General features: G+C 35.0%; 1 protein-coding gene across 1 annotated transcript; it reads left to right on the top strand.

Moving 5' to 3' along the window:
• Window positions 1-13,530: 13,530 nt before the first annotated feature.
• LOC132615561 (uncharacterized) lies at window positions 13,531-18,945 on the top strand. The gene is made up of 5 exons (XM_060330170.1): window positions 13,531-13,764; window positions 14,370-14,443; window positions 16,316-16,451; window positions 17,521-17,835; window positions 18,383-18,945. Exons 1-5 carry the CDS (start codon window positions 13,621-13,623, stop codon window positions 18,653-18,655), a joined length of 942 nt encoding a protein of 313 aa, XP_060186153.1. The 5' UTR covers window positions 13,531-13,620; the 3' UTR covers window positions 18,656-18,945.
• Window positions 18,946-21,545: the final 2,600 nt, after the last annotated feature.

Below are 21,545 nucleotides of genomic sequence, written 5' to 3' on the forward strand. Positions count from 1 at the left end.
GTCGAATCTGAGTAGAATACTCCTGAGATAAGTACCACAGGGTACATGAAAAGATATCTATTTGAATATAGGAATGCACCTTACTTCTGATTATCTTGTTAGCTGTTAATCATGATTATGAATACCTTAGCTCATCTTGCTCATTATCGTGAGAAAATTGTAGAGAATTGAGAGAAAAGGGATTAATGGTACTATTCACATGAGATACTTTGCTTTAGAGAACAGACATGACATGGTGCATTGTACCTGGAGGACGTAACGTGGAACATGCGTACATGGGAACGTGATTCATATGGCATGAAACGTGAATATCATGACATGGGGCATGGGACCATGAGCAACCTGACGTTTACATGAGTACATCATAGATGCATATCGTGGCGTTTGGACTTGATTTCATGAGTATTGAGCTAATAATAAGGCATAAGTGTGATTTGCGTGGAGTACAATTATAGGCTCACTCTTGGGTACTCAGAGACGTAAGACATGGATAAAGTATTGCCTTTAGAACTTAGACATACTGAAATGATGGGACATGATTCAACATAGCTTACTTTTACCACCGTGAGTAATTGCCCTTGTTATAAATAAGGTTCATAAAAGAATGGATTATAGGCATGAATAATTCATTCCTCGAGCATCTTAGACATGGGTAGAAAGTCTCTTTGAACATAAAAATGGCATAGATACTTCGGAAAAGATAAGGGCATCCTTTGTGCCAAGCTACGAGATGGTTTAAAACATTAGCCAAAGAAACATAAGCACAAATTACCTAGAATCATGGGTAGGACATCCATCTTGGTTCACCTTCATTATCATCTAACAACATCATTGTTACGATACCGCTATAAGTGGGATGTATAACGAAATGGATTGGGGCACGAGTATGTGGTAACATGGATAACATAATCATAGGGGTCAAGATCATCATCAGATCTGAAAAGAACTTAGATGCTAGAACATGGACATGAGTATAAAATCATGATAGATACGTGAGACCTGAATGTAGTTTTTAACTTTAGACATGAGCACACCTGATGTGCGAAACATGAAAGGACATTCCCTTGCATAGCTTACTATCGTATGAAGTCTTAATTCTTGTATCTTAAACGTGAAGTGTAAAGCTCTAACATGGGCATTATATGGGTACGAAAGGCACGAGTAAAGTACGTCTGGGCATTAGTACCACATAGTACATGAGCCACTCTGGAATTGGAACCTTTATACCCTTAAAACCCGCTATTCGATCTAGAACTTTATCTCGTAACATAATTACCTAGTACTTGATCTCAACAGCATGACAAAAATCACATTCTACACACCTTATCTTGGCTACATGAAACTGTGATCCTCTGACATAATCTCCTTAACACCTATAAACTTACGAAACACATAATCTCTATCGGCACCTTATCACACAATCTCCCTCTTAGTTCAAAAGCCGACGTTTGTTGACACCCAATTTTGTCCCGCCTTCCTCCAAAATATCTATTTACGCTTTTAGTATTTTTGGGCAACTTTAAAAATAATTATTTATACTTTACTACAATTATTAGCTTTTATTAATACCGGTGTTTCATTATCCTATTGTAGTCACTGCTGTTATTATTTTTTATTTTACTACTGTTACTACTACCACTACTACCACCACCACTACTACTACTACTACTACTACTACTACTACTACTAGTATTATTATTATTATTATTATTATTATTATTATTATTATTAGTATTAATATTAGTATTATTATTATTATTATTATTGTTATTATTATTATTATTATTAGTATGATGATGATGATCATCATCATCATCATCATCATCATCATCATCATCGTCATCATCATCATCATTTTATTCGCATTCTAATCATTTCAGCATCTTTTACCATCCTACGCACACGCATCACATTTATTTTCGCACAGTTAAATACTAAGCGTTTATTTACTGTTGACTTTCAAAATATCGTTGCACGACTATTATGACGTCATATAATTTCATTATCTGAGCACTAATAATTGTATATTTTACATTAGGTAATATTTTAGCACACGTTAGTACATAATTAATTAAATAGGTCTCTCATTTAAATTTAGAACCCAATTTATTTCTTCCATTCAGCCAATATTAGCCCAATTCCGAGCCCAATCAGTCCATATTATTTTTTCGGATCAGCCCACAAAACCAACCCGCAAATATTTTTCCGGACCAGCCTATTGTCACTAAAATAAAACCCAGCCCAAAATAATATTCAACTCAGCAGCCCACATTTCTAATTCACCCAGCCCATTACCCTTGTTAAGCCGACCCGGCCCAGTCCATTTTTTTTCCTTTTGTTGTTCAGCCCTAATACCTAATACCTAATGAATCAACCCGCCGCACCCCATTTTCTTTCCCCTTCCTCTCCTCTCTCTATTCATAGCAAAACCCTAACACCCTTTAGCCATGGACAGATTTGTCCACTACCCTTTCCGTGCAAGACTTGTTCGTTTTCTAACCCTAACAGACGCGCCCTTTTCTCCTTCCTGTCTTTTCTTCGACGATTTTAGCAAATTCACAGAGCTCTTTTCGTGATAGCAGGACATGCATGGCCATTTGAGGGAAAGGAATTAATAACCTTGTCCCTCCTCTTTCAGATTTGCAGCCGTTGACAAGCTTTGTTTTGTTGTCTTCCCCCTCCCCTTTATAGTCAACCTGAAACCATTTTTAATGGGTTTCGTCCGCTTGTAGGTTTGAATCTGTTCCCTTTTGTATTTTTTCGTAGTACAAGTTTAATGGGATTTGTCTTTTTTATCTGTTTTCTGATCGAGGAAAGAAAAAGGCCCCTAACGTTGAACCAAAAAATCCCGCCTAATTTTCAATTTTCGAACCTTAGAAAACCCTAGATGCTTCCTATAAATGGTGGCTTATGAATTTATTTGAGGGAGGTTTTTTTGGAGCCGCTTAGAATTCCCGGAAAATAACAATTCTTGAGCCGCCTCGAATTCCGTGAAAATACAAGACTTTGGCTGCTTAAATCCCCCTTAAAAATATTAGTTTAAATTTTCTTAAAATACTAAATACTTTTCTTTTTTTGCCCTTGGTATTTGTTCGGATCCGAGTGTGTACGAGCTCGGAGTTTGTGGTGTTTCGAGTTAAATCGGAGATTCGAAGACTCACTTCGCTGCATCCGAAGAAGGTAATCCTCCTCCCTTTAAGTTATTTTCCGCATTTCTTGCTTGTTTCCTGCGTATATATGCTAAACTGTTAGTGTAGTTATGTTAATTGCTAGTTGAATATATGCTTATGTGCGTTAACTGTCGTTCTTATTTAGTTGTGTTCGTTGGTAGTTTCAAGCATGTTTAGGTGTGTTAGCTTCTTAGCATTGGTTCTGGTTCAGCCTTATTGTGTTGTTTAGTTAGTAACTTAGTATTTATCATGTCATTAGCCCAACTTTGTCATATTTCGGCTTGATTTAATCCATGTTAAGTACCATTGCACCATTAGACTTAATTCATACTCTTAAATAGCTCATGTGATCTGATCACAAGATCATTTCTATTATTTTTCTATTGCATTAGTTGACTGGTACATGATCAGTTTTGATCAAATGCTTGTAAGGTCAGCGTAAGGTCTGTCTTGTTAAAATCATGTATATTTAAGAGTTAAGAAAATGGGATCTAGCCATTTTGAACTTGTTTTAATATCATGGTGGAAGCTACTGGGTACTGCTTGGTTTTTTTTTAAATGTTTTAGTTGGTTAAGGATTTAGCCTGACATAACTTGAGATGGTGAAAGGAAATTCTTGTATAGCTTAGAATTTGCATTAAGTCCTGCCAAATATAGATGGAATAAGCATGTTCTAGCTTTCTTGGAGTCTGCATCTATTATATGTTGTTTAAAGAATGAGATTTTTAGTGACCTATGCTAATACAATATGTTGTTCTGAAACTAACTTATGCCCCCATGCTTATGTGAATTAGATAATTTTTAAAATCAGATTACGAATGGATAGTTTAGTCAGCCCTGAAACTGCCTAAGTGTTGGAATAGAGTTTTATTGTCAAATTGTTAATGTAAGGAATGCATGTTCTGTGAATTTTTGCTGTCACCCGAAATATGTGGCTTATGTGTTAGGTAGTTTGAGTATTGTCCCTTCGTTCAAATATGAATGATCTGTTGAACCCTGTAGTTGAAGCAAGATTCATGTAGGCTTAAAATGTCCATGTGAGTAATTTAGTTCTCTGTTGAAATTCCTAAATGGTCTTGACATGCTTACTGCTTAAGATTACTGAAATGAGAAAATGTGGAAAGTATTCTAGTTTGGAATCCCACTCTTAGATCCCTTAAGTTCTGAAAGCATATCTCCAGTTTCAGTCCCCTTTTAAAGTGATTGTTGACCTTGATTTGCATGAAGGTTTATGCATCTTTTAAAAGTGTAATTTCAAATGGTTTGACTCACAACTTATTGAGGGTATCACATCAGTCTGTTTAATTGGTTAAAGGTTTAGCGTTTGTCAAGTTTAACTGCTGATTATATTTCGCATATGAGAAGTTTATTGAATGAATAGTATGAAAGAGATCTGTTAGGAGTACTGTTACCTTCTTGAGTTTTAATATTGGATCCTTAAATTGACATCAAAGTTCCGTGGTTGGTAGTATTGGACCTGTGTGTGAGCCTGACTAAACTGAGTAAAGTTTACGTTTGATTGACGTTCTAACTTGTCCAAGTTTTTTTTAAGAATTGCCCTATCCCCAACTTTGTTGTTTGTCTGTTAGTACCTTTGCTTTGTTTCATTCGGTCCACTGTGTTGCCTAGTCTTTGCTGCCCCCCTGTTTGGATTCCCTATGTATGGTGGATGTGCTCGAATTTTCCTTATCCCTCTGTTAATTTAGTCCAAGCATGCTCTTGCATTACCTTACTGAAGCACGTTAATGGGGAGGTTAGATTGGTCATTATGGATCAAGCTTGAACCCTCCCCGGTGTTAACCATGCCTGGGATTCATGAAATCCCTTAGAACTTGTGCAACATCGGGAAGACGGGGGCAAAAGCTTTCCAATATTAACCTTCTATACATCTTTATGAATGTGTATACATGAGGTATACTTAAATATACACAATATATACATAATCTACTAATCTATTTTGAGTTTATATTTTACATGTTTAACCTTATTCATTGACTATATACTAATCCTTTTCCTTTCATTTTATGCATGACTATCGCATACGAGTCCAAGGGACTCGTCTTCCTCCGCATTCGGTGTTGGGCTAAAGCCCAACATTACCTCTCTCCCTAGTCAATCCCTGCCCGCGGAAAATATAAAAAAAAAAAAAAAAAAATTGGGCCAAAGCCCAACAGCAGCCGATCGCAACAGTCTAAAAAATGGGCTGAGCCCATTCCCAACAGCAACACCGATCGCAGCAGTCTTAAAAATGGGCTGAGCCCATTTAATTTTATTTACGCCTCTACTTTGTTTTTGGGCATTTAATTTGTATTATTCGACTAACCCTTTACTTTGTTTTGTTTTCTTAGCTAAGATGAACCTTAGCGGAATTAGTGGGGTTAGTTTTAGTATAAGGGGTAGTTAATTTAAAGGAGGAACCAATAATTAATTCCATAGGTTTCATTTTCTTCTTTTATGTTAAAATTATTTACAGTATCTATAATATTTATTTTAGAACAATTGATTTTCAATAGCGTAAGTACATATTTTGAGTTTAAGGAATCATGTTTTATTCTTACTATCTTAGAAATTTTAAAACGTCATTAATACGCAAATATGAACTCAAGTATATTTTATAAATAACTCTTCAAGTTTGAATCAATCACGCATATTTTTAGCTAAGCATAGTTAATAAGAAATAATAAAAGGAGAAAGAAAATTCACATCTTGTCTATACTCCTAAACCGCAAAAATCGATTAATACCTAACCATTTGAGTTATTTCAAATATTTATAAAAACGCTGCACAAACCCGCATTTTCTTTTACTTATATGCAAATTATTATATTTTCTGCAAGTCTTATTTTAAATAGCATTATTTTTCATTTAAAGCCTTAGCAACATTTATAAGTCTTATTTTAAATAGCATTTAAAGTCTTATTTTATGCAAATCATTATATCTTCTATAAATCTTATTTTAAATAGCATTATTGTATTTCCATTTAAAGCCTTAACAACATTTATAAGTATTACTTTGAATAGCATTATTATATTTTCCTTTAAAACCTTAGCAATATTTACAAGCCATTTTCTTAAAATTTAAATGCTATATTTGCATCTTTAGCCCTAATTAATTAACCTAAGTTTGACCGGTTAACCGTAGTTAACGGATTCTAAAGGATGTCTAACCCCTTCCCTTTAGGATAATCTAGAACCCTTACCTAGAATCATAAATTAAGCAGACCATTAACGGAGGTTTAGTTAACTTTACCTTAGTTAATAATTAGGCGTCCTAATTCACCATTAAACTAATTAGGTGGTGACTCCTAAAAAATAAAACAAATAGGAATCACCAATATGTTGTACTCTACTTTAACCCATTTTAAATGGGGTATAACAACGTTTAAAGCCTGTGGATCCCTTGAGTTAGCGATAAGTGGTCATCTAGTGGTTCTGCTAATTTCCTCTAACATACTGACGACTCATTTCTTCGGCTTACTTCAAGCAAGTCTTACTTACTGGGAAAACTGGATAACTTAAATGAACGGGTTTCTAATGTACATAACTGGCATACTAGCTTTGTCAGTCTTGAGGAAAACTCTTTTCTGATAACTCTTAAAGGCTCTTCTTCTGTAGCTTGCTCTCTTACTGCTTAGATGATTTTCTTCTTTCACCAATTTCTATACCTCAAATTTAACTTAAACCCTTTGGGTTCTAACACGCCTTTAGTGTATTCAGACAGTTACCCACTTAGTAGTGCTAACTTGACTAAATAACTCAAATCGTACTTCTACTAACTCTGCTGAAAATTTCTAATTCACTGTATCTATTCAAACTTACTTACTATGCTTCTGTTAACCACTTGCTAGCATCATATTCTCTAATTCTTCTCTGAGTACTAAAGTGAAGCATAAGGTTATTTCTAACTTTTCCTCCTTATCTGACTCTATTCTGGGGTTGTATACTATCTTTCTGAACTATAAACATGGATCACACTTAGGGAAATTTCATCCGTCTCAAACAAGGAATTGGAACAACTAACCCCAAACTCCCTATACACTTTCAAAATTATATCATACTATACACATCAGGGATAAATACTTAGTCACATAACCTAAGAGAGAATTGTCATATCTTTTATCTCATAGTAATATGTGCTCCTTGTAGTAACTTACTAACGTCATACTCTCTAGGTCTGACCTGAATAAGCTTAAATAATTTAAAACTAACCCTAAAAAATATCAATATCATTTGCTCGTGGTTTTCTTATCGCATCAGTCCCTTCCTAGTCATGTGCATAGATCATATGGTAAAAATATATATATCCTTGAAAAAGTTGAGACTTTCTAGTATTACGGGTGGTTGGCTCTTAGGCTATTTCCTGCTCAAAACTACCGTGGATAATTTAGGCCTGTTGCGGTTAACTTCATAACATGCTACCTCGTGGGGTCCTAAATATGAACCATCACCCTTATACTATAGCTCCATGGTCAAAGAGTCCAAATAAACTTACTCTATAGGGTATATAACCTACGTGTGCTACCATACTGAAATTTGTCTTTCAAATGGTACTAACACTTGATAAACACACCATGCACTATTTGGCCAGTCTTAGATCTCGAATTTCCTTCTTGCCGCTTACACATTTGATACGTTCAGAATTCGATGGAAAAAGAATGTTACTTACTACTCTAAGCTTCATGGCACGAATTAGAATAATTCCTGATGACTCCGTCTAAAAGAAACACATCGATAATGATTAGATTTACATCTTCCTCATCCATTGAAACGTGGCGTATTCGGTAGAACGGGAAACAACACACGAGTCCGAGTGATTTCTGAGAACATAGCTCTATTGCACGATCTAGAGTTGAAAGAAGTGAGACAATCTTAAATGTCTTGGTGTTCAACTGTTTATATGTGTGGGCGCCACACACATATAAAGGTGACCCCGCTGGACAAGGTTTCATAGACTCCCTAAGACACTTGAACCTAAGGCTCTGACACCAAACTTTGTCACGCCCTGAACCATAGCCTGGGCATGACACCGCACTCAATGCCTGCCTGTCTATAACTGAGCGAACCCATGGCTGCTGAGTCTAACAGTAATATCATGAAAGCATGCAAGATATAAAATGAACCAAGAGATTATTCTAACCCTAATATAATAGAGGCAAAACCAACATAGCTGACTAAAGACTGTGTCTATGAAACCTCTATGATCAAAATACTGTAAGAATAACTAGGTCAGGACAACACCCTGACATGCCTCAAATACTAATGAACTAACTAATACTCGACAGCTGGAAATAGACGGGAAGCCCTGAATGAGAGGGGCTCACCAACTAGCTGATGTACTCAATGTGCTAGAAGCTAAGCGACTGTTGTATCCTCTTGAAAGTCAGACTCTGCACCATGAAGTACAGGCCCATGCATAAGGACGTTAGTACGTTTGAATTGTACATGTATGATATGAAACTAAAGCAATGATAAGAGATACATGAATAATAAAGTATAATGAAACTGAATACTCATATCATGAGTTGATCTCTATAGAAACCACCTGTGCAAATATCATGTAACTATGGCCTTAGGCCCAATAAATAATGAGATCTCAAGCTATGGCCTTAGGCCCAAAATAATTACATATGCATATGAATCATAACTATGGCCTTAGGCCGAATCAAATATGAAGCAACAGGTGTAAAACTGACTACTGGCTCTGTCTGACTGATGACTTAGACTGCATTCTGAGACTCGTAGATTGAATTACAAGTCTTTTAGATTAAGCTAGGGTCCATAGCATGCATAACAAGTTTGAACATAATCAGAAAACTGAGCTCTAACCCTAGGTTATGAAAATCAAGAACTAGGGCAAAATCATGAACTGGCTGGATTTCTGGGAATTATGATAATTGACTTATGAGGATGATTAAACAATGTTCCTCATGTAGATAGTATGCTTAACATACCTGGAATTGCTCCCAAACTTGAATAAAAGACTTGAACTTTGAAGAAGATTTCCAAAATCTTGAATCTTAAACCTTGAGATGGGTTTTCTTGAAAACCCTAGGTTAGGAATGAAGATTTCTTGTTTAGATTACAAGGATATATATTAGAATTAACTTGGAATGATTAGAATAGGCTTACCTTGGTGTTCTTGATGATGGGAGAGAGTAGGAGGTCGTTCTAGGACTTGAAGGAATGAAAAATAATGATTTGAACTATTATGGACGAATATATACTGTCCTGGAAAATTAAATTTTACGCCCAGTAAAATACTGGCCGTATTTTGAAATACGGTCCGTATTCTGTGTGGACTGCACTGCGGCTCTTCAATAAAATGATCATAACTCTTTGCACAGATGTCCGTTTGACCCCCATAATATACCGTTGGAAAGGTATTTCAAAGCTCTACAACTGTTATTGAGGAAGTTTTTTCAAATTCCAAATACGTTTTAAAATACGGGTTGTGTTTCAAAATACGATCCGTGTTTAACAATCTAACCTCTAAATGCCAAATTCAAGAATGCTCAGAAATGTTTGGTGCTAGTTTACGACTTGAAATACGGGCCGTATACTAAAATACGGTCACTGTTCATGGGCGTAAACCCCCATCTTACAACTGAAGAGGAAATTTCAAATTCCCACATTCTTTATCTGGTTTTCTAATTCTAAGTCTAGGATCATGGTCAAAACTTAGGTTAAAGGTACGAGGTGTTACAAAGTGGCTGTGAAAATGCCTTGGTCCAATTTTTCGGCAAAACGTATTCTTTCCGATTCGTTTGACGTCCAACCTTTATACTCTTTTTCAAACATGTTTAAGAACTTATATAACTCCGAGATACACCCGTAGTCCTCATACACAACTTCCGAAATGATTCCCAATATAAGCCTATGACAACCGACTTAAGACGAAACCTTAACATATGCAAAAGGCAAAGTGTAACAATGTGCTTAAAATCAACATGTGGTATCAGAGCCTGACTTTGGCTCTGATACCAAAGGCAGAATGTAAGATATAACGTCTCTTTTTATAGACATTTAATGTGGCCCACATATTAGATAACAAATTATTTACCTTATCTTCCATGTAAATAATATATATAGTAGATAATATTTTTTGTTATGCATATCTAGTAGTTTCTTTGATTGAAGGAGACATTTTATGAGGATTCCCTAAGGCAACTATATTTGCACCACCTGTGAAAATATCATGTAACTATGGCCTTAGGCCCAATAAATAATGAGATCTCAAGCTATGGCCTTAGGCCCAAAATAATTACATATGCATATGAATCATAACTATGGCCTTAGGCCCAATCAAACATGAAGCAACAGGTGTAAAACTGACTACTGGCTCTGCAACCTGACTGATGACTTAGACTGCATTCTGAGACTCGTAGATTGAATTACAAATCTTTTAGATTAAGCTAGGTTCCATAGCATGCATAACAAGTATGAACATAATCAGAAAACTGAGCTCTAACACAAGGTTATGAAAATCAAGAACTAGGGCAAAATCATGAACTGGCTGGATTTCTGGGAATTATGATAATTGAGTTATGAGGATGATTAAACAATGTTCCTCATTGTAGATAGTATGCTTAACATACTTGGAATTGCTCCTAAACTTGAATAAAAGACTTGAACTTTGAAGAAGATTTCCAAAATCTTGAATCTTAAACCTTGAGATGGGTTTTCTTGAAAACCCTAGGTTAGGAATGATGATTTCTTGTTTAGATTACAAGGATATATATTAGAATTAACTTGGAATGATTATAATAGGCTTACCTTGGTGTTCTTGATGATGGGAGAGGGTATAGGAGGTCGTTCTAGGACTTGAAGGAATGAAAAATAATGATTTGAACTGATATGGACGAATATATACTGTTCTGGAAAATTAAATTTTACGCCCAGTAAAATACTGGCCGTATTTTGAAATACGGTCCGTATTCTGTGTGGACTGCACTGCGGCTCTTCAGTAAAATGGTCATAACTCTTTGCACAGATGTCCGTTTGACCCCCATAATATACTGTTGGAAAGGTATTTCAAATCTCTACAACTTTTATCAAGGAAGTTTTTCCAAATTCCAAATACGTTTTGAAATACGATCTGTGTTTCAAAATATGATCCGTGTTTAACAATCTAACCTCTAAATGCCAAATTCAAGAATGCTCAGAAATCTTTGGTGCCAGTTTACGACTTGAAATACGGGCCATATACTGAAATACGGTCATTGTTCATGGGCGTAAACCCCCATCTTATAACTGAAGAGGAAATTTCAAATTCCCACATTCTTTATCTGGTTTTCTAATTCTAAGTCTAGGATCACGGTCAAAGCTTAGGTTAAAGGTATGAGGTGTTACAAAGTGGCCGTGAAAATGCCTTGGTCCAATTTTTTGGCAAAATGTATTCTTTCCGATTCGTTTGACGTCCAACCTTTATACTCTTTTTCAAACATGTTTAAGAACTTATATAACTCCGAGATACACCTGTAGTCCTCATACACAACTTCCGAAATGACTCCCAATATAAGCCTATGACAACTGACTTAAGACGAAACCTTAACATATACAAAAGGCAAAGTGTAACAATGTGCTTAAAATCAACATATGGTATTAGAGCCTGGCTTTAGCTCTGATACCAAAGGCAGAATGTAAGATATAACGTCTCTTTTTAGAGACATTTAATGTGGCCCACATATTAGATAACAAATTATTTACCTTATCTTCCATGTAAATAATATATATAGTAGATAATATTTTTTGTTATGCATATCTAGTAGTTTCTTTGATGGGAAGAGACATTTTATGAGGATTTCCTAAGGCAACTATATTTTATGGAGAAGTCTCTAACATTGAACTTTTACCTAAGAGTTTCTAACCGACCTATAAATACGTTTGTGACTCCATCAGACCAGTATCCCATCTATGATAGATATAGGCTAGAAGACTATAGGGTTTGTATGACTCTTTTCAGAGTTACAAGTCGGTTTTAGAACAAAAGTGATTCCCACGACAGTTGAACAATTATAGTTGAAGGTACATTCCTGTTTAGCTTTCCATTATGTTGGCTTCTGTGCATGTGCTTAAAATCAACATGTGGTATCAGAGCTTGCCTTTGGCTATGATACCAAAGGCAGAATGTAAGAAATAACGTCTCTTTTTCGAGACATTTGACGTGGCCCACATATTAGGTAATAAATTATTTATCTTCTCTTCCAAATAAATAATATATATAGACATATAATGGTTTTAGTTATACATATCCGATAATTTCTTTGATGGAATGAAACGTTCATTAGGATTCCCTAAGGCAATCATATTTTATGTAAAAGTTTCTGGGTTTAAAGTTTTTACCTAAGAGTTCCTAACCTACCCATAAATGCGTCTCTGACTCCATCAGTCTGGTATCTCTTTTGTGATAGGTATAGGCTAGAAGACTCTAGGGTTTGTACCACTCTTTTCAGGGTTACAAGTCGGTTTGATCAAATGCAATTCTCCACGACACTTGAACAATTATGACTGAAGGTATGTTCCTGTTTAATTTTTCGCTGTGTTGGCTTTATGTATGTGTTTAAAATCAACACGTCAAACTCAAGAAATAGAGTAAAAAAAAAAAAAACATAACTACAACAACCACACCTCTAAATATGAGTTCATGTTAAATCAATTTTTTTTTCTTTTTGCCAAGATGTCTAATTACAACCAAGTATGACAAACGCTTGATATAAATCAATCGGTTTTGACAAACTTATGGTGTACTTAGCATGAAAATGTTTCTCAAATTTTCTGTATTTAGTTGGTCAAAATATTTAAAAAATATTATTTTGAGGAATAAATTTCATAAAAATGAGAAATATAATTTCTCTTATGAAAGTAAAGAAAATAAGTTTTATAAATAACATTTCACGCTAATTACCTCCTTCCTACCTTCCAACATACTCGACCCCCACCCTCACCACCATTGCCTCCGTCTCATAACTCCCACACCTCCAAATCATAACGTTTAACTAAATTATATACAAATGCGTTTGAAATCATTTTTTTTATTTACTTACTGATTACTAATCAATAAATAAAAAACTAATTATTTCTTAGAAAAAAATTCTTCGTATGAATCATATTTCTTTCTTAATAGATAAAGGTTGATGGGACGAATAAAATTCCTAACAGATAAACAGCTGCTCAATAAAATATATTGGAGAGATTATTACTATAAATTAACCCCAAACGTAAAGAGTCATTTATGTTATTTTCTCCGCTGGATTGCATTAAATTTCTCGGCTGTTACGATGCACGTGCCATACTTTACCATAATAATAAAGGGGGTCCCACACATGCAACAACAATTTCAAATCTCTAAGCAAACTTCCTCAATTTATTCAAATTTGTTCCTGGATAAAGTAAACTCAAACAGACTTCCCATTTTCAAAAAAACTCCAGTCTTTCAGCTAACACTCAAAAAAATGGAGAGAGCAACACCTGTACGAAAACCCAACACCTCTACCTCAGATCTGCTCACCTGGTCCGAAGCTCCTCCGGCAAACAACAACTCTGTTTCCTCCGCCACCTCAGGCAATGCCTCTCGCTCCGGCGCTCGTTCTCATCAGGTAAAATATCGTCATTTTTTGTTAGTCGTTTGAATTATTTGTTATTCACTTAAATACTACGTGACGGAGTATTGTAAGTGGAAGAGTAGCCCTGTTGCTATGATTCCCTGAGATGTAAAGATTCTACAAAAAAAAAAAGCTAGTGCTTATTTGTTATTGACTGGTCTTCCTGCCACGAGCCACTACAACAACAGCCCAGTGTGATTCCTCAAGTACGGTCAGGATAGAGTGTATGCAGACCATATTCATTACCTTGAGAAGGTAGATATATTTGTTACCCCTGCTACGATCCACTGAGGTATAAAAAGAATAAAACAAAAATTATTTGTTATTGACTTAAATACCGGGTATTGTAAGTGTAAGAGAGTGGTCTTGCTACGATGCACTGACACATAAAAAAGAAAGTTATTTGTTCTTGACTCAAATACGCCGTGGGATATTGTAAGTGACGCAGAAGCCTTGCTGCAATGACCCACTGAGATATGAAAATAATATATAAAAAATACTCGATGGTGTATTTTAAGTGGCAGAGTAGCCTTGCTGTCATGATCCACTAAGATTAAAAAAAAAAGTTAATTTTAATTGTTACTTTTTGTGTATTGTAGCCTTCTGATGGAATCAGTAAGGTGCTGTTTGGAGGTCAAATCACTGAAGAGGAAGCTGAGAGCTTGAACAAACGGTATGTACGCGATCTTTATAAAAAAAAAAAAAACATTTCAGTTTGTTTTTACTTATCGTCACATTTTATTTGGCGTTTAATGATTTTTTTTTTAAATAAAAAATAAAATATGTAGTGTGTTTTTCTGATATGGTCGTCCTGATGCTTGTTATTTCAAATTTCAAATGTGCAGATCTTTACCTAAAATGTACGAAGTTTTCTCTTTTATTTCTAACGCTTCGATAATTTCTTAGATCTGGTAATGCTTTTTTATTTTCTTTCTTTTTGCTGTTTTTAATGTTCCTGTCATAGTCTGTGGCCTTTCTTTGTTGGGCTGCTCTGTGTTTTGGTTTACACGTGTGATAAAGTGGAGAAATGAGCTTGTTACGTGCATCATAGCTTTTGGTCTCTACTTTCTTGTGAGGATTTAAAGTTAGATATGCTGATGTTGTTAATACGGGTTGTAGCATGTTGTTTACCGTCTTTTTTAGTTTGCCATTTCATACGTAATACAATTTTTTTATAATAATTGTCTCTTAAATATATACAGGTTTTTGGCATTATCAGTAATTAGATAATTGTCCACTTTTGACTTTGCACGCCCCTTAAGAATTAATAAATAAAGTATATATTTAATATAATACCCATATTAATTGTTGTATAATCTCAATATACTTAGAAAAGGATCTGAAAATATGTAAGTAATGTTAAGGGTAAAACAAAAACAAAAAAATTTGTCTTTCGCTTGATATGCTAAGGTGGACAAGTAAAAGTGAATGGAAGGAATACTCCCTTTGGTGCAATTTATGTAGCACAGTTCTGATTTCGAGAGTCAAACTTTTAAAATTTGACAGTGAATCCTGACATACACTTAAGTTTATATTGGAAAACTACGTAAAAAGTACTATAAGTCATAGTAATTGTGATAGTTTAAAATATTTAAAAGGCATATGAAAAACATTACAGTAAAAGAAAAGCTCGTTTGACTCTCGAAGTCCTAAAGGTGCCACATAAATTGGGACAGAGCGAATAGTAGTTCACTTAAGCAGAAACTTTATTTAATCTTATTGCTCTAATATTATTTTTTCTGTTGACAAAGGCCCCATAAGACTTGAGCTACAGTGTTTGATTCTGAGAGGATCAGCATCTATAGACATTTCAATCTGCTGCTGTAGATGTTTATCAAATGAATAGCACATGCCAAATCAATTGATGAGTATATCAACTAAAATGATTTCACTAATAAGTTATGATATTAATATTCTTTTCTATCAACTTCATTTGATACAGTGATTCTTTTTAAGGTAATAACGATCTGGATTGACATCAGAAAGAGCATGTGCTCTTGAGATCATTGTAGAGTTAAAATGGAAACATTTCTTGGTGAAAAGTGCATCCTAGACTTCTTTTTATTCAAATCATATTGATTCTCCCCTTTTTCCGAGTTTCTTGAAGCCAGTAATATTCATTCTCACTCCCTTCCACATGCCAATTCCAAAGTATATGCTGGTTTTGAAGAAAAACAAAAGTGGATGCTATTTTTTTATACAGTCACACAGAAAATTGCAGCCATAAGCATCATGTAAAACTAGCTCTATGCTGTATACATACTTGCATTTAGACGGGCCGAAATTTAGCGGATGTTAAAATGAAAAGCGTGCAAGTTAAGTGTAGCTTCTCAATCAAAACACTTGTAAAGTTGAGAGTTATTTTCTCCGCAACTAGGGGAATCAAAATACTACCCGGAGATCTGGTTTTTTGGTTTTTAACTCATAATTTCATTGAACCGAGAGGTTCCAATGTTTGGACAACAAAAGAGTAGTCCAGTGACCTTAATGGTTTTGAAGTAGATGTACTTTCATCCTAACCCTGCTTGACACATGCTATCTTCAGGAAACCATGTTCAGGGTACAAACTGAAGGAGATGAGTGGCAGCAAAATATTTTCTGATGATGGTGAAGATGATGCATCTGAATCAGGAGCTGTAAATAGTAACTTTAACAACAGGACATCTGTCCGCATTGTTCAGGTACTATTTTCTTCATTATGGTAAAATTATGTTTTACACGACTTGCTGTGTGAGCATGTTTCAACTCACCGAGGACATGACCCTAGATATGAAAGTATGGAGGTCGAGGATTAGGGTAGAGGGTTAGCATGTACTCGGGTGATTTTCTCTTTCTTGTGGGAGAACATGATACTAGCTTAGAGCACCTTGTCTGCTCACTTTTCTACTTATCAGTATCATTATTATTAGGGAAAAGAGTCAAAAATACCCCTCTACTTTGGAAAAAGGGCTAAAAATATCCTTCGAACTTATTTTGGGTCAAAAATACCCCTCCCGTCCTTAAAGTTTTCAAATATACCCTTGCCTTGACGGAAATTATCCGCCAAAATAACCCGAAATCATTTTTTAAATCCGCTCCATCATTTAAACCCGACCCAACTAATAATAACCCATAAGATCCTCTTATTTCCCCAATACGTAGGTATGAAGTTTGAGGGAATTGGGGGAATAAGGGGATCTTATGGGTTATTATTAGTTGGGTCGGGTTTAAATTATGAAGTGGGTTTAAAAAATGATTTCGGGTTATTTTGGCTGATAATTTTCGTCAAGGCAGGGGTATATTTGAAAACTTTAAGGATGGGAGGGGTATTTTTGACCTAAAATAAGTTCGGAGGATATTTTTAGCCCTTTTTTCAAAGTAGAGGGATATTTTTAACCCTTTTCCCTTATTATTATTATTATTATCTTATTCTTCAAATTGTATTACTACTGTTGTTTCTTTTACTTGGGATACCCTTATGATTTTTATTGTCAGTACTTTTCTTTCTACAGTATTTTCACCGTAGTTGTTACTTTTCATTTGTCAAACCGCCTTTCTTTTTTTAAACGCTTTTCTTGAGCCGAGGGTTTATCAGAAACAACCTCTCTACCCTACAAGGTAGATGTAAGGTCTGCGTACACCCCACCCTCCCCAAACCCCATGATGTGGGACCATACTGGGTATGTTGTTGTTGTTGCTGTGTGAGTATGCTACAAAATCAGGAAAACTAGTAAATGGCAACTTCGTCTAAGGTTTTGTAATTCATTGTAGCAAGCTGCAAATGGGATAAGCCAGATCTCATTCAGTACTGAAGAAAGGATCTCTCCCAAGAGACCTATCACTCTTACAGAAGTAGCAAAGCAGAGAGAGTTAAGTGGAACACTAGAAAGTGAGTTGGACAGCAAAATGAAGAAGCAGCTGTCTGATGCAAAGAGCAAGGAACTCAGTGGAAATGACATCTTTGGCCCTCTGGCAGAAATTCCTCCGAGATCTTTGGCTGCTGCCCGATGCATAGAGTCAAAAGAAAGCAAAGACATGGGCGAACCTGCTCCACGACTTGTACGCACGTCTGTCAAGGTTTCTAATGTGAGTTGTGTATTAGATTTGTTGTGTTCCAATTTCTGTCTACAGTCTTCACTTAATAACTCTCCGCCTTCCGAACCAAAAAGAAGTATGCTTATTTATCCCTTGAACTATCTGCTTCTTAAATACATGTTACTTTCTCAAAAAAAAAAAAAAACTATCTACTTCTTAAATAAAGACAAGATACTCAATATGATGATGCCAAATATGAGTAGGTGTGGGGGAGACAGATGAAGTACCACAATTGGATTTGAACTTAATAGATGAAAAAAGTTTGTGATCAAGTAAATATTTGATAATTTGCTGAAAAACTGGTATAGAATCTGTGAAAGGATTTAAATATAATGCCTCAGGCAGATCAAAAGTTGAAAGAGAAAGATTTACTTTTCAATTTACCACGGAACTGGAAGAAATCTATCGAACAACTTTATTGTCATCCAAATTGACTGTAATGTCAATTTTTTAAAATTCTAAAATAGTCTTTTCTTCTTTTCCTTATTTTTGGCTTATTAGCTGTTATGTGTTCTCATGTGGCTGTGCTATTCTGTAGCCTGCTGGTGGTCATAGCAATATTTTGTTTGGTGATGAGCCTGTTGTCAACCCAGTAAAGAAAATACATAACCAGAAGTTTGCAGAGTTGACCGGCAATGACATTTTCAAGGGAGATGTTCCTCCTGGATCTGCAGAAAAGCCACTGAGCAGAGCAAAGCTGAGAGAAATGAGTGGAAATGATATTTTTTCTGATGGAAAAGTTGAATCCAGAGATTACTTTGGTGGCGTGCGCAAACCACCAGGTGGAGAAAGCAGCATCGCACTAGTTTAGATAAATGCGATCAAACTGTTGTTACGGTTAGTTAACCTGTAGTGTTCCTGCAACATTTCATCTGACTAGTGATGCTTGTAATGTTTCATGGGATTTAGGACTGAGGGCTGTAGATTTGATATGTTTAACCATGTTGTGTGGACAACTTCTAAAACTTTAATTTACATCAACTTGGAGGATTGTTAGCCCAACATAGTATTTTTAAGATACTGGTCTTTACGTTTGTATTAGCCTAACACTTTGGATTATAGTGTATGTATGTAGTTGTGTTTAGGTAGTGATAATATATATATATATATATTTTATATTGCTAATAAACATACATAAGTTTGCACTATATAATATATATATATATATATATATATATATATGCTATGTTCAAAACACGATTAACATAACATTGTAGTTTGTGCTTCGTATCCAAAACTTTATTATATTAGTGTTTGCTACGAATACAAAGTTGGCAAAAATTTATTAATACTTTTTAAAAGAGAAAACTTGTTTAAAAGAAACTATTTTCCTCTCCTTGAGATAAAACAATAGCAATATTTAAGCATTAGTTGATACTTTGAATTTTAATTCGATTAATTTAAAGGTGTAAAATATTCTATTGTTAATGTATGTAGATTGGACCTAAACAATACTTATTATTTTTTATCAAATTTGGATAATTCTAATTGAAATTATTAAATTAATTTTACATGTTTAAAACGAAACAAAGTAGAAATTTGATTTCCTATTTAAACGAAGAACTGCTATTTATTAATTTTTGGTAAATATTCTTGGTTTAGCTCATTTTACTTATCATGTTGTCTTTTGTACGGTTTTTTAAGGAAACGTCAATTAGAATTATAATTGACTAATTTACCTTATTAATTATTTGATCTCCATTTAATATTATTTTTTCTTTTACAACATTAATCTCTTTTCACATTTATTAGAGTAAAGAAAAAAATGAAAAAGTAATTAGATTCTATCTTATTTAAAAATATAAATATTTTAAGTATATTTATTTTAGTAAACATAATAAATAAATGACATGGCAGAATAGCAAATACAACAGTTAAATATTTAGATTAGATCTCAGGCTAATATAAGAAAAGAAAAGAAATTGTATGGTTTGACTACTTAACCTTTTAAAGAAAAGCAATAATATGAGGTCCATGTTTTTTGCTGTACAATAATTTCATTTGCTCCCACCAATGGGTTGATACTTGATAGGCATGTGGTAATGAATATCATTAATGACTTCATGGGGATACTTTAAGAATTACATGAATATTATTTGATTTTTTAATATGGGGTGCAATTTTTTATTTTTATTTTTTGACGTAGCAAATCGTATGATGCTGCCACACATTGGTATTCTTTTAAAAAGGCAAATCTTCACTACAAAATGAAACGGCTACCTGGAAATCTACTTCCGATCGTCTAATAGTAGATTGAGTAGCTTGAGCGAGAATGAAAGAGCGAAAAAAAAGGCAAGACATCTTGTTATTGAACTTTTTTGCCCGAGTAGGAACGTTGGACACGAAAAAATATTTAATTGTAAGCGAGGGAGGGAAAGGAAAAGCATAAAAGCTTATGTGATCGTGCTCGCAAGTTGGAGATAGCTTCTTTAGCAGGCAAAACTTCACACTTTTTTAGCAAAGCTGCATACTTACCTTCTCTTTTCAGCTTGAGGAAGAATCAAATCAAATCAAATCAACTCATTGAGATTACATTTTCGTGATAAGAGTACTGAGTTTGATGATGGAAAATAAAGCAATTAAGTTTGTCTATGTTAGTTTTATGAAGTAAAATAAATCCAAACTTCAGATAAAGAGGGAAATTGACAGTAGAGATTCATATGGGCAATTCCAACCAGTTTTTTGAAGCTTAGCAAATTGACTGAAACAATAGAATAATTGGCATTTGGCTTTGTTGACTAAAAAATAAGTGGCATTACGAGCTGCAGATACCTCATCTGGCCAGGAAAACAAGTCAAGGAACATCAAAATTATAGATCTTTACATGAATCTCTCAATAGAAAAGGAATTCCTAATTTGTCTTCCTTCTAAATGAGGGAAACTGAAATTTGTCCATCCTCAATTCACCTTTAGCATATTTAGGAAGCATGTTACAGTCGTTAATCAGAGTCTTCTCTCTACACATAAGTCCCTAGTTTGCTAAAATATTTGCAACCTTGTTTCCTTCCCTAAAGCAATGTTGAATACTCCATGTATCAAAACTAACCGTATGTATGCCTTTGAATATCCTCAATGATCTCCCAATAATTTCAAGGCGGGTCATGTACATCCATGACCTGTTCAGTAAGCAATTTGGAGTCACTTCCCACTTCTATGTTTTTGATCCCTTTTGAAATGCACAGTTCTAGTCCAGCTTTAAGAGCAAGAGCTCCAGCCATGTTATTAGACATGTTACCCAAAGGCATTGCAGAAGCAGTGATCATATGGCCTTGATCATTTCTAATAATCCCACCAGCACAAATTGGCCACAGATTTCCTTTTGAGCATCCACCAGTATTCAGCTTAAGGAGTCTAGGCTTAGAAATTATCCACTTAAATCGTTAAAACAGTTTCATGATGAGCAGAATAATCCAATGATTTCTGAAACATCTCCCAGCAGATTAAGGACGGATTTCTGAAACGCTTCCGGCCGGCCAGATCTCTCTCTCTCTCTCCCTCTCCTCTGTTCTCTCTTTTCTTTCCTCCTTCCTTTTTTGTTTTTTTTTCTCTTTTCCTTTCTCTTCTACCCTGTGACCGGAAACCCTCCACCAGTAGGTTTCCGGGCAGTTTCTGCACAGGTACTCGAGTTTTCCGGCAGTTCCTGGCGGTGAACAAGTGATTTCGACAGGTGAACAGTGATTCCGGCCAGTGAACAGTATTTT

The sequence above is a fragment of the Lycium barbarum genome, chromosome 10 (assembly GCF_019175385.1).
Source record: "Lycium barbarum isolate Lr01 chromosome 10, ASM1917538v2, whole genome shotgun sequence".
Taxonomy (NCBI): Eukaryota; Viridiplantae; Streptophyta; class Magnoliopsida; order Solanales; family Solanaceae; genus Lycium; species Lycium barbarum.

What these genes read in the sequence shown, in the direction of transcription:
- LOC132615561 (XM_060330170.1), top strand. Translation starts at nt 13,621, where the DNA reads ATGGAGAGAGCAACACCTGTACGAAAACCCAACACCTCTACCTCAGAT. An exon ending in GCTGAGAGCTTGAACAAACG is followed by an intron (nt 14,444 to 16,315) that starts GTATGTACGCGA and finishes TGCTATCTTCAG; the next exon opens with GAAACCATGTTCAGGGTACA. An exon ending in CGTCTGTCAAGGTTTCTAAT is followed by an intron (nt 17,836 to 18,382) that starts GTGAGTTGTGTA and finishes GCTATTCTGTAG; the next exon opens with CCTGCTGGTGGTCATAGCAA.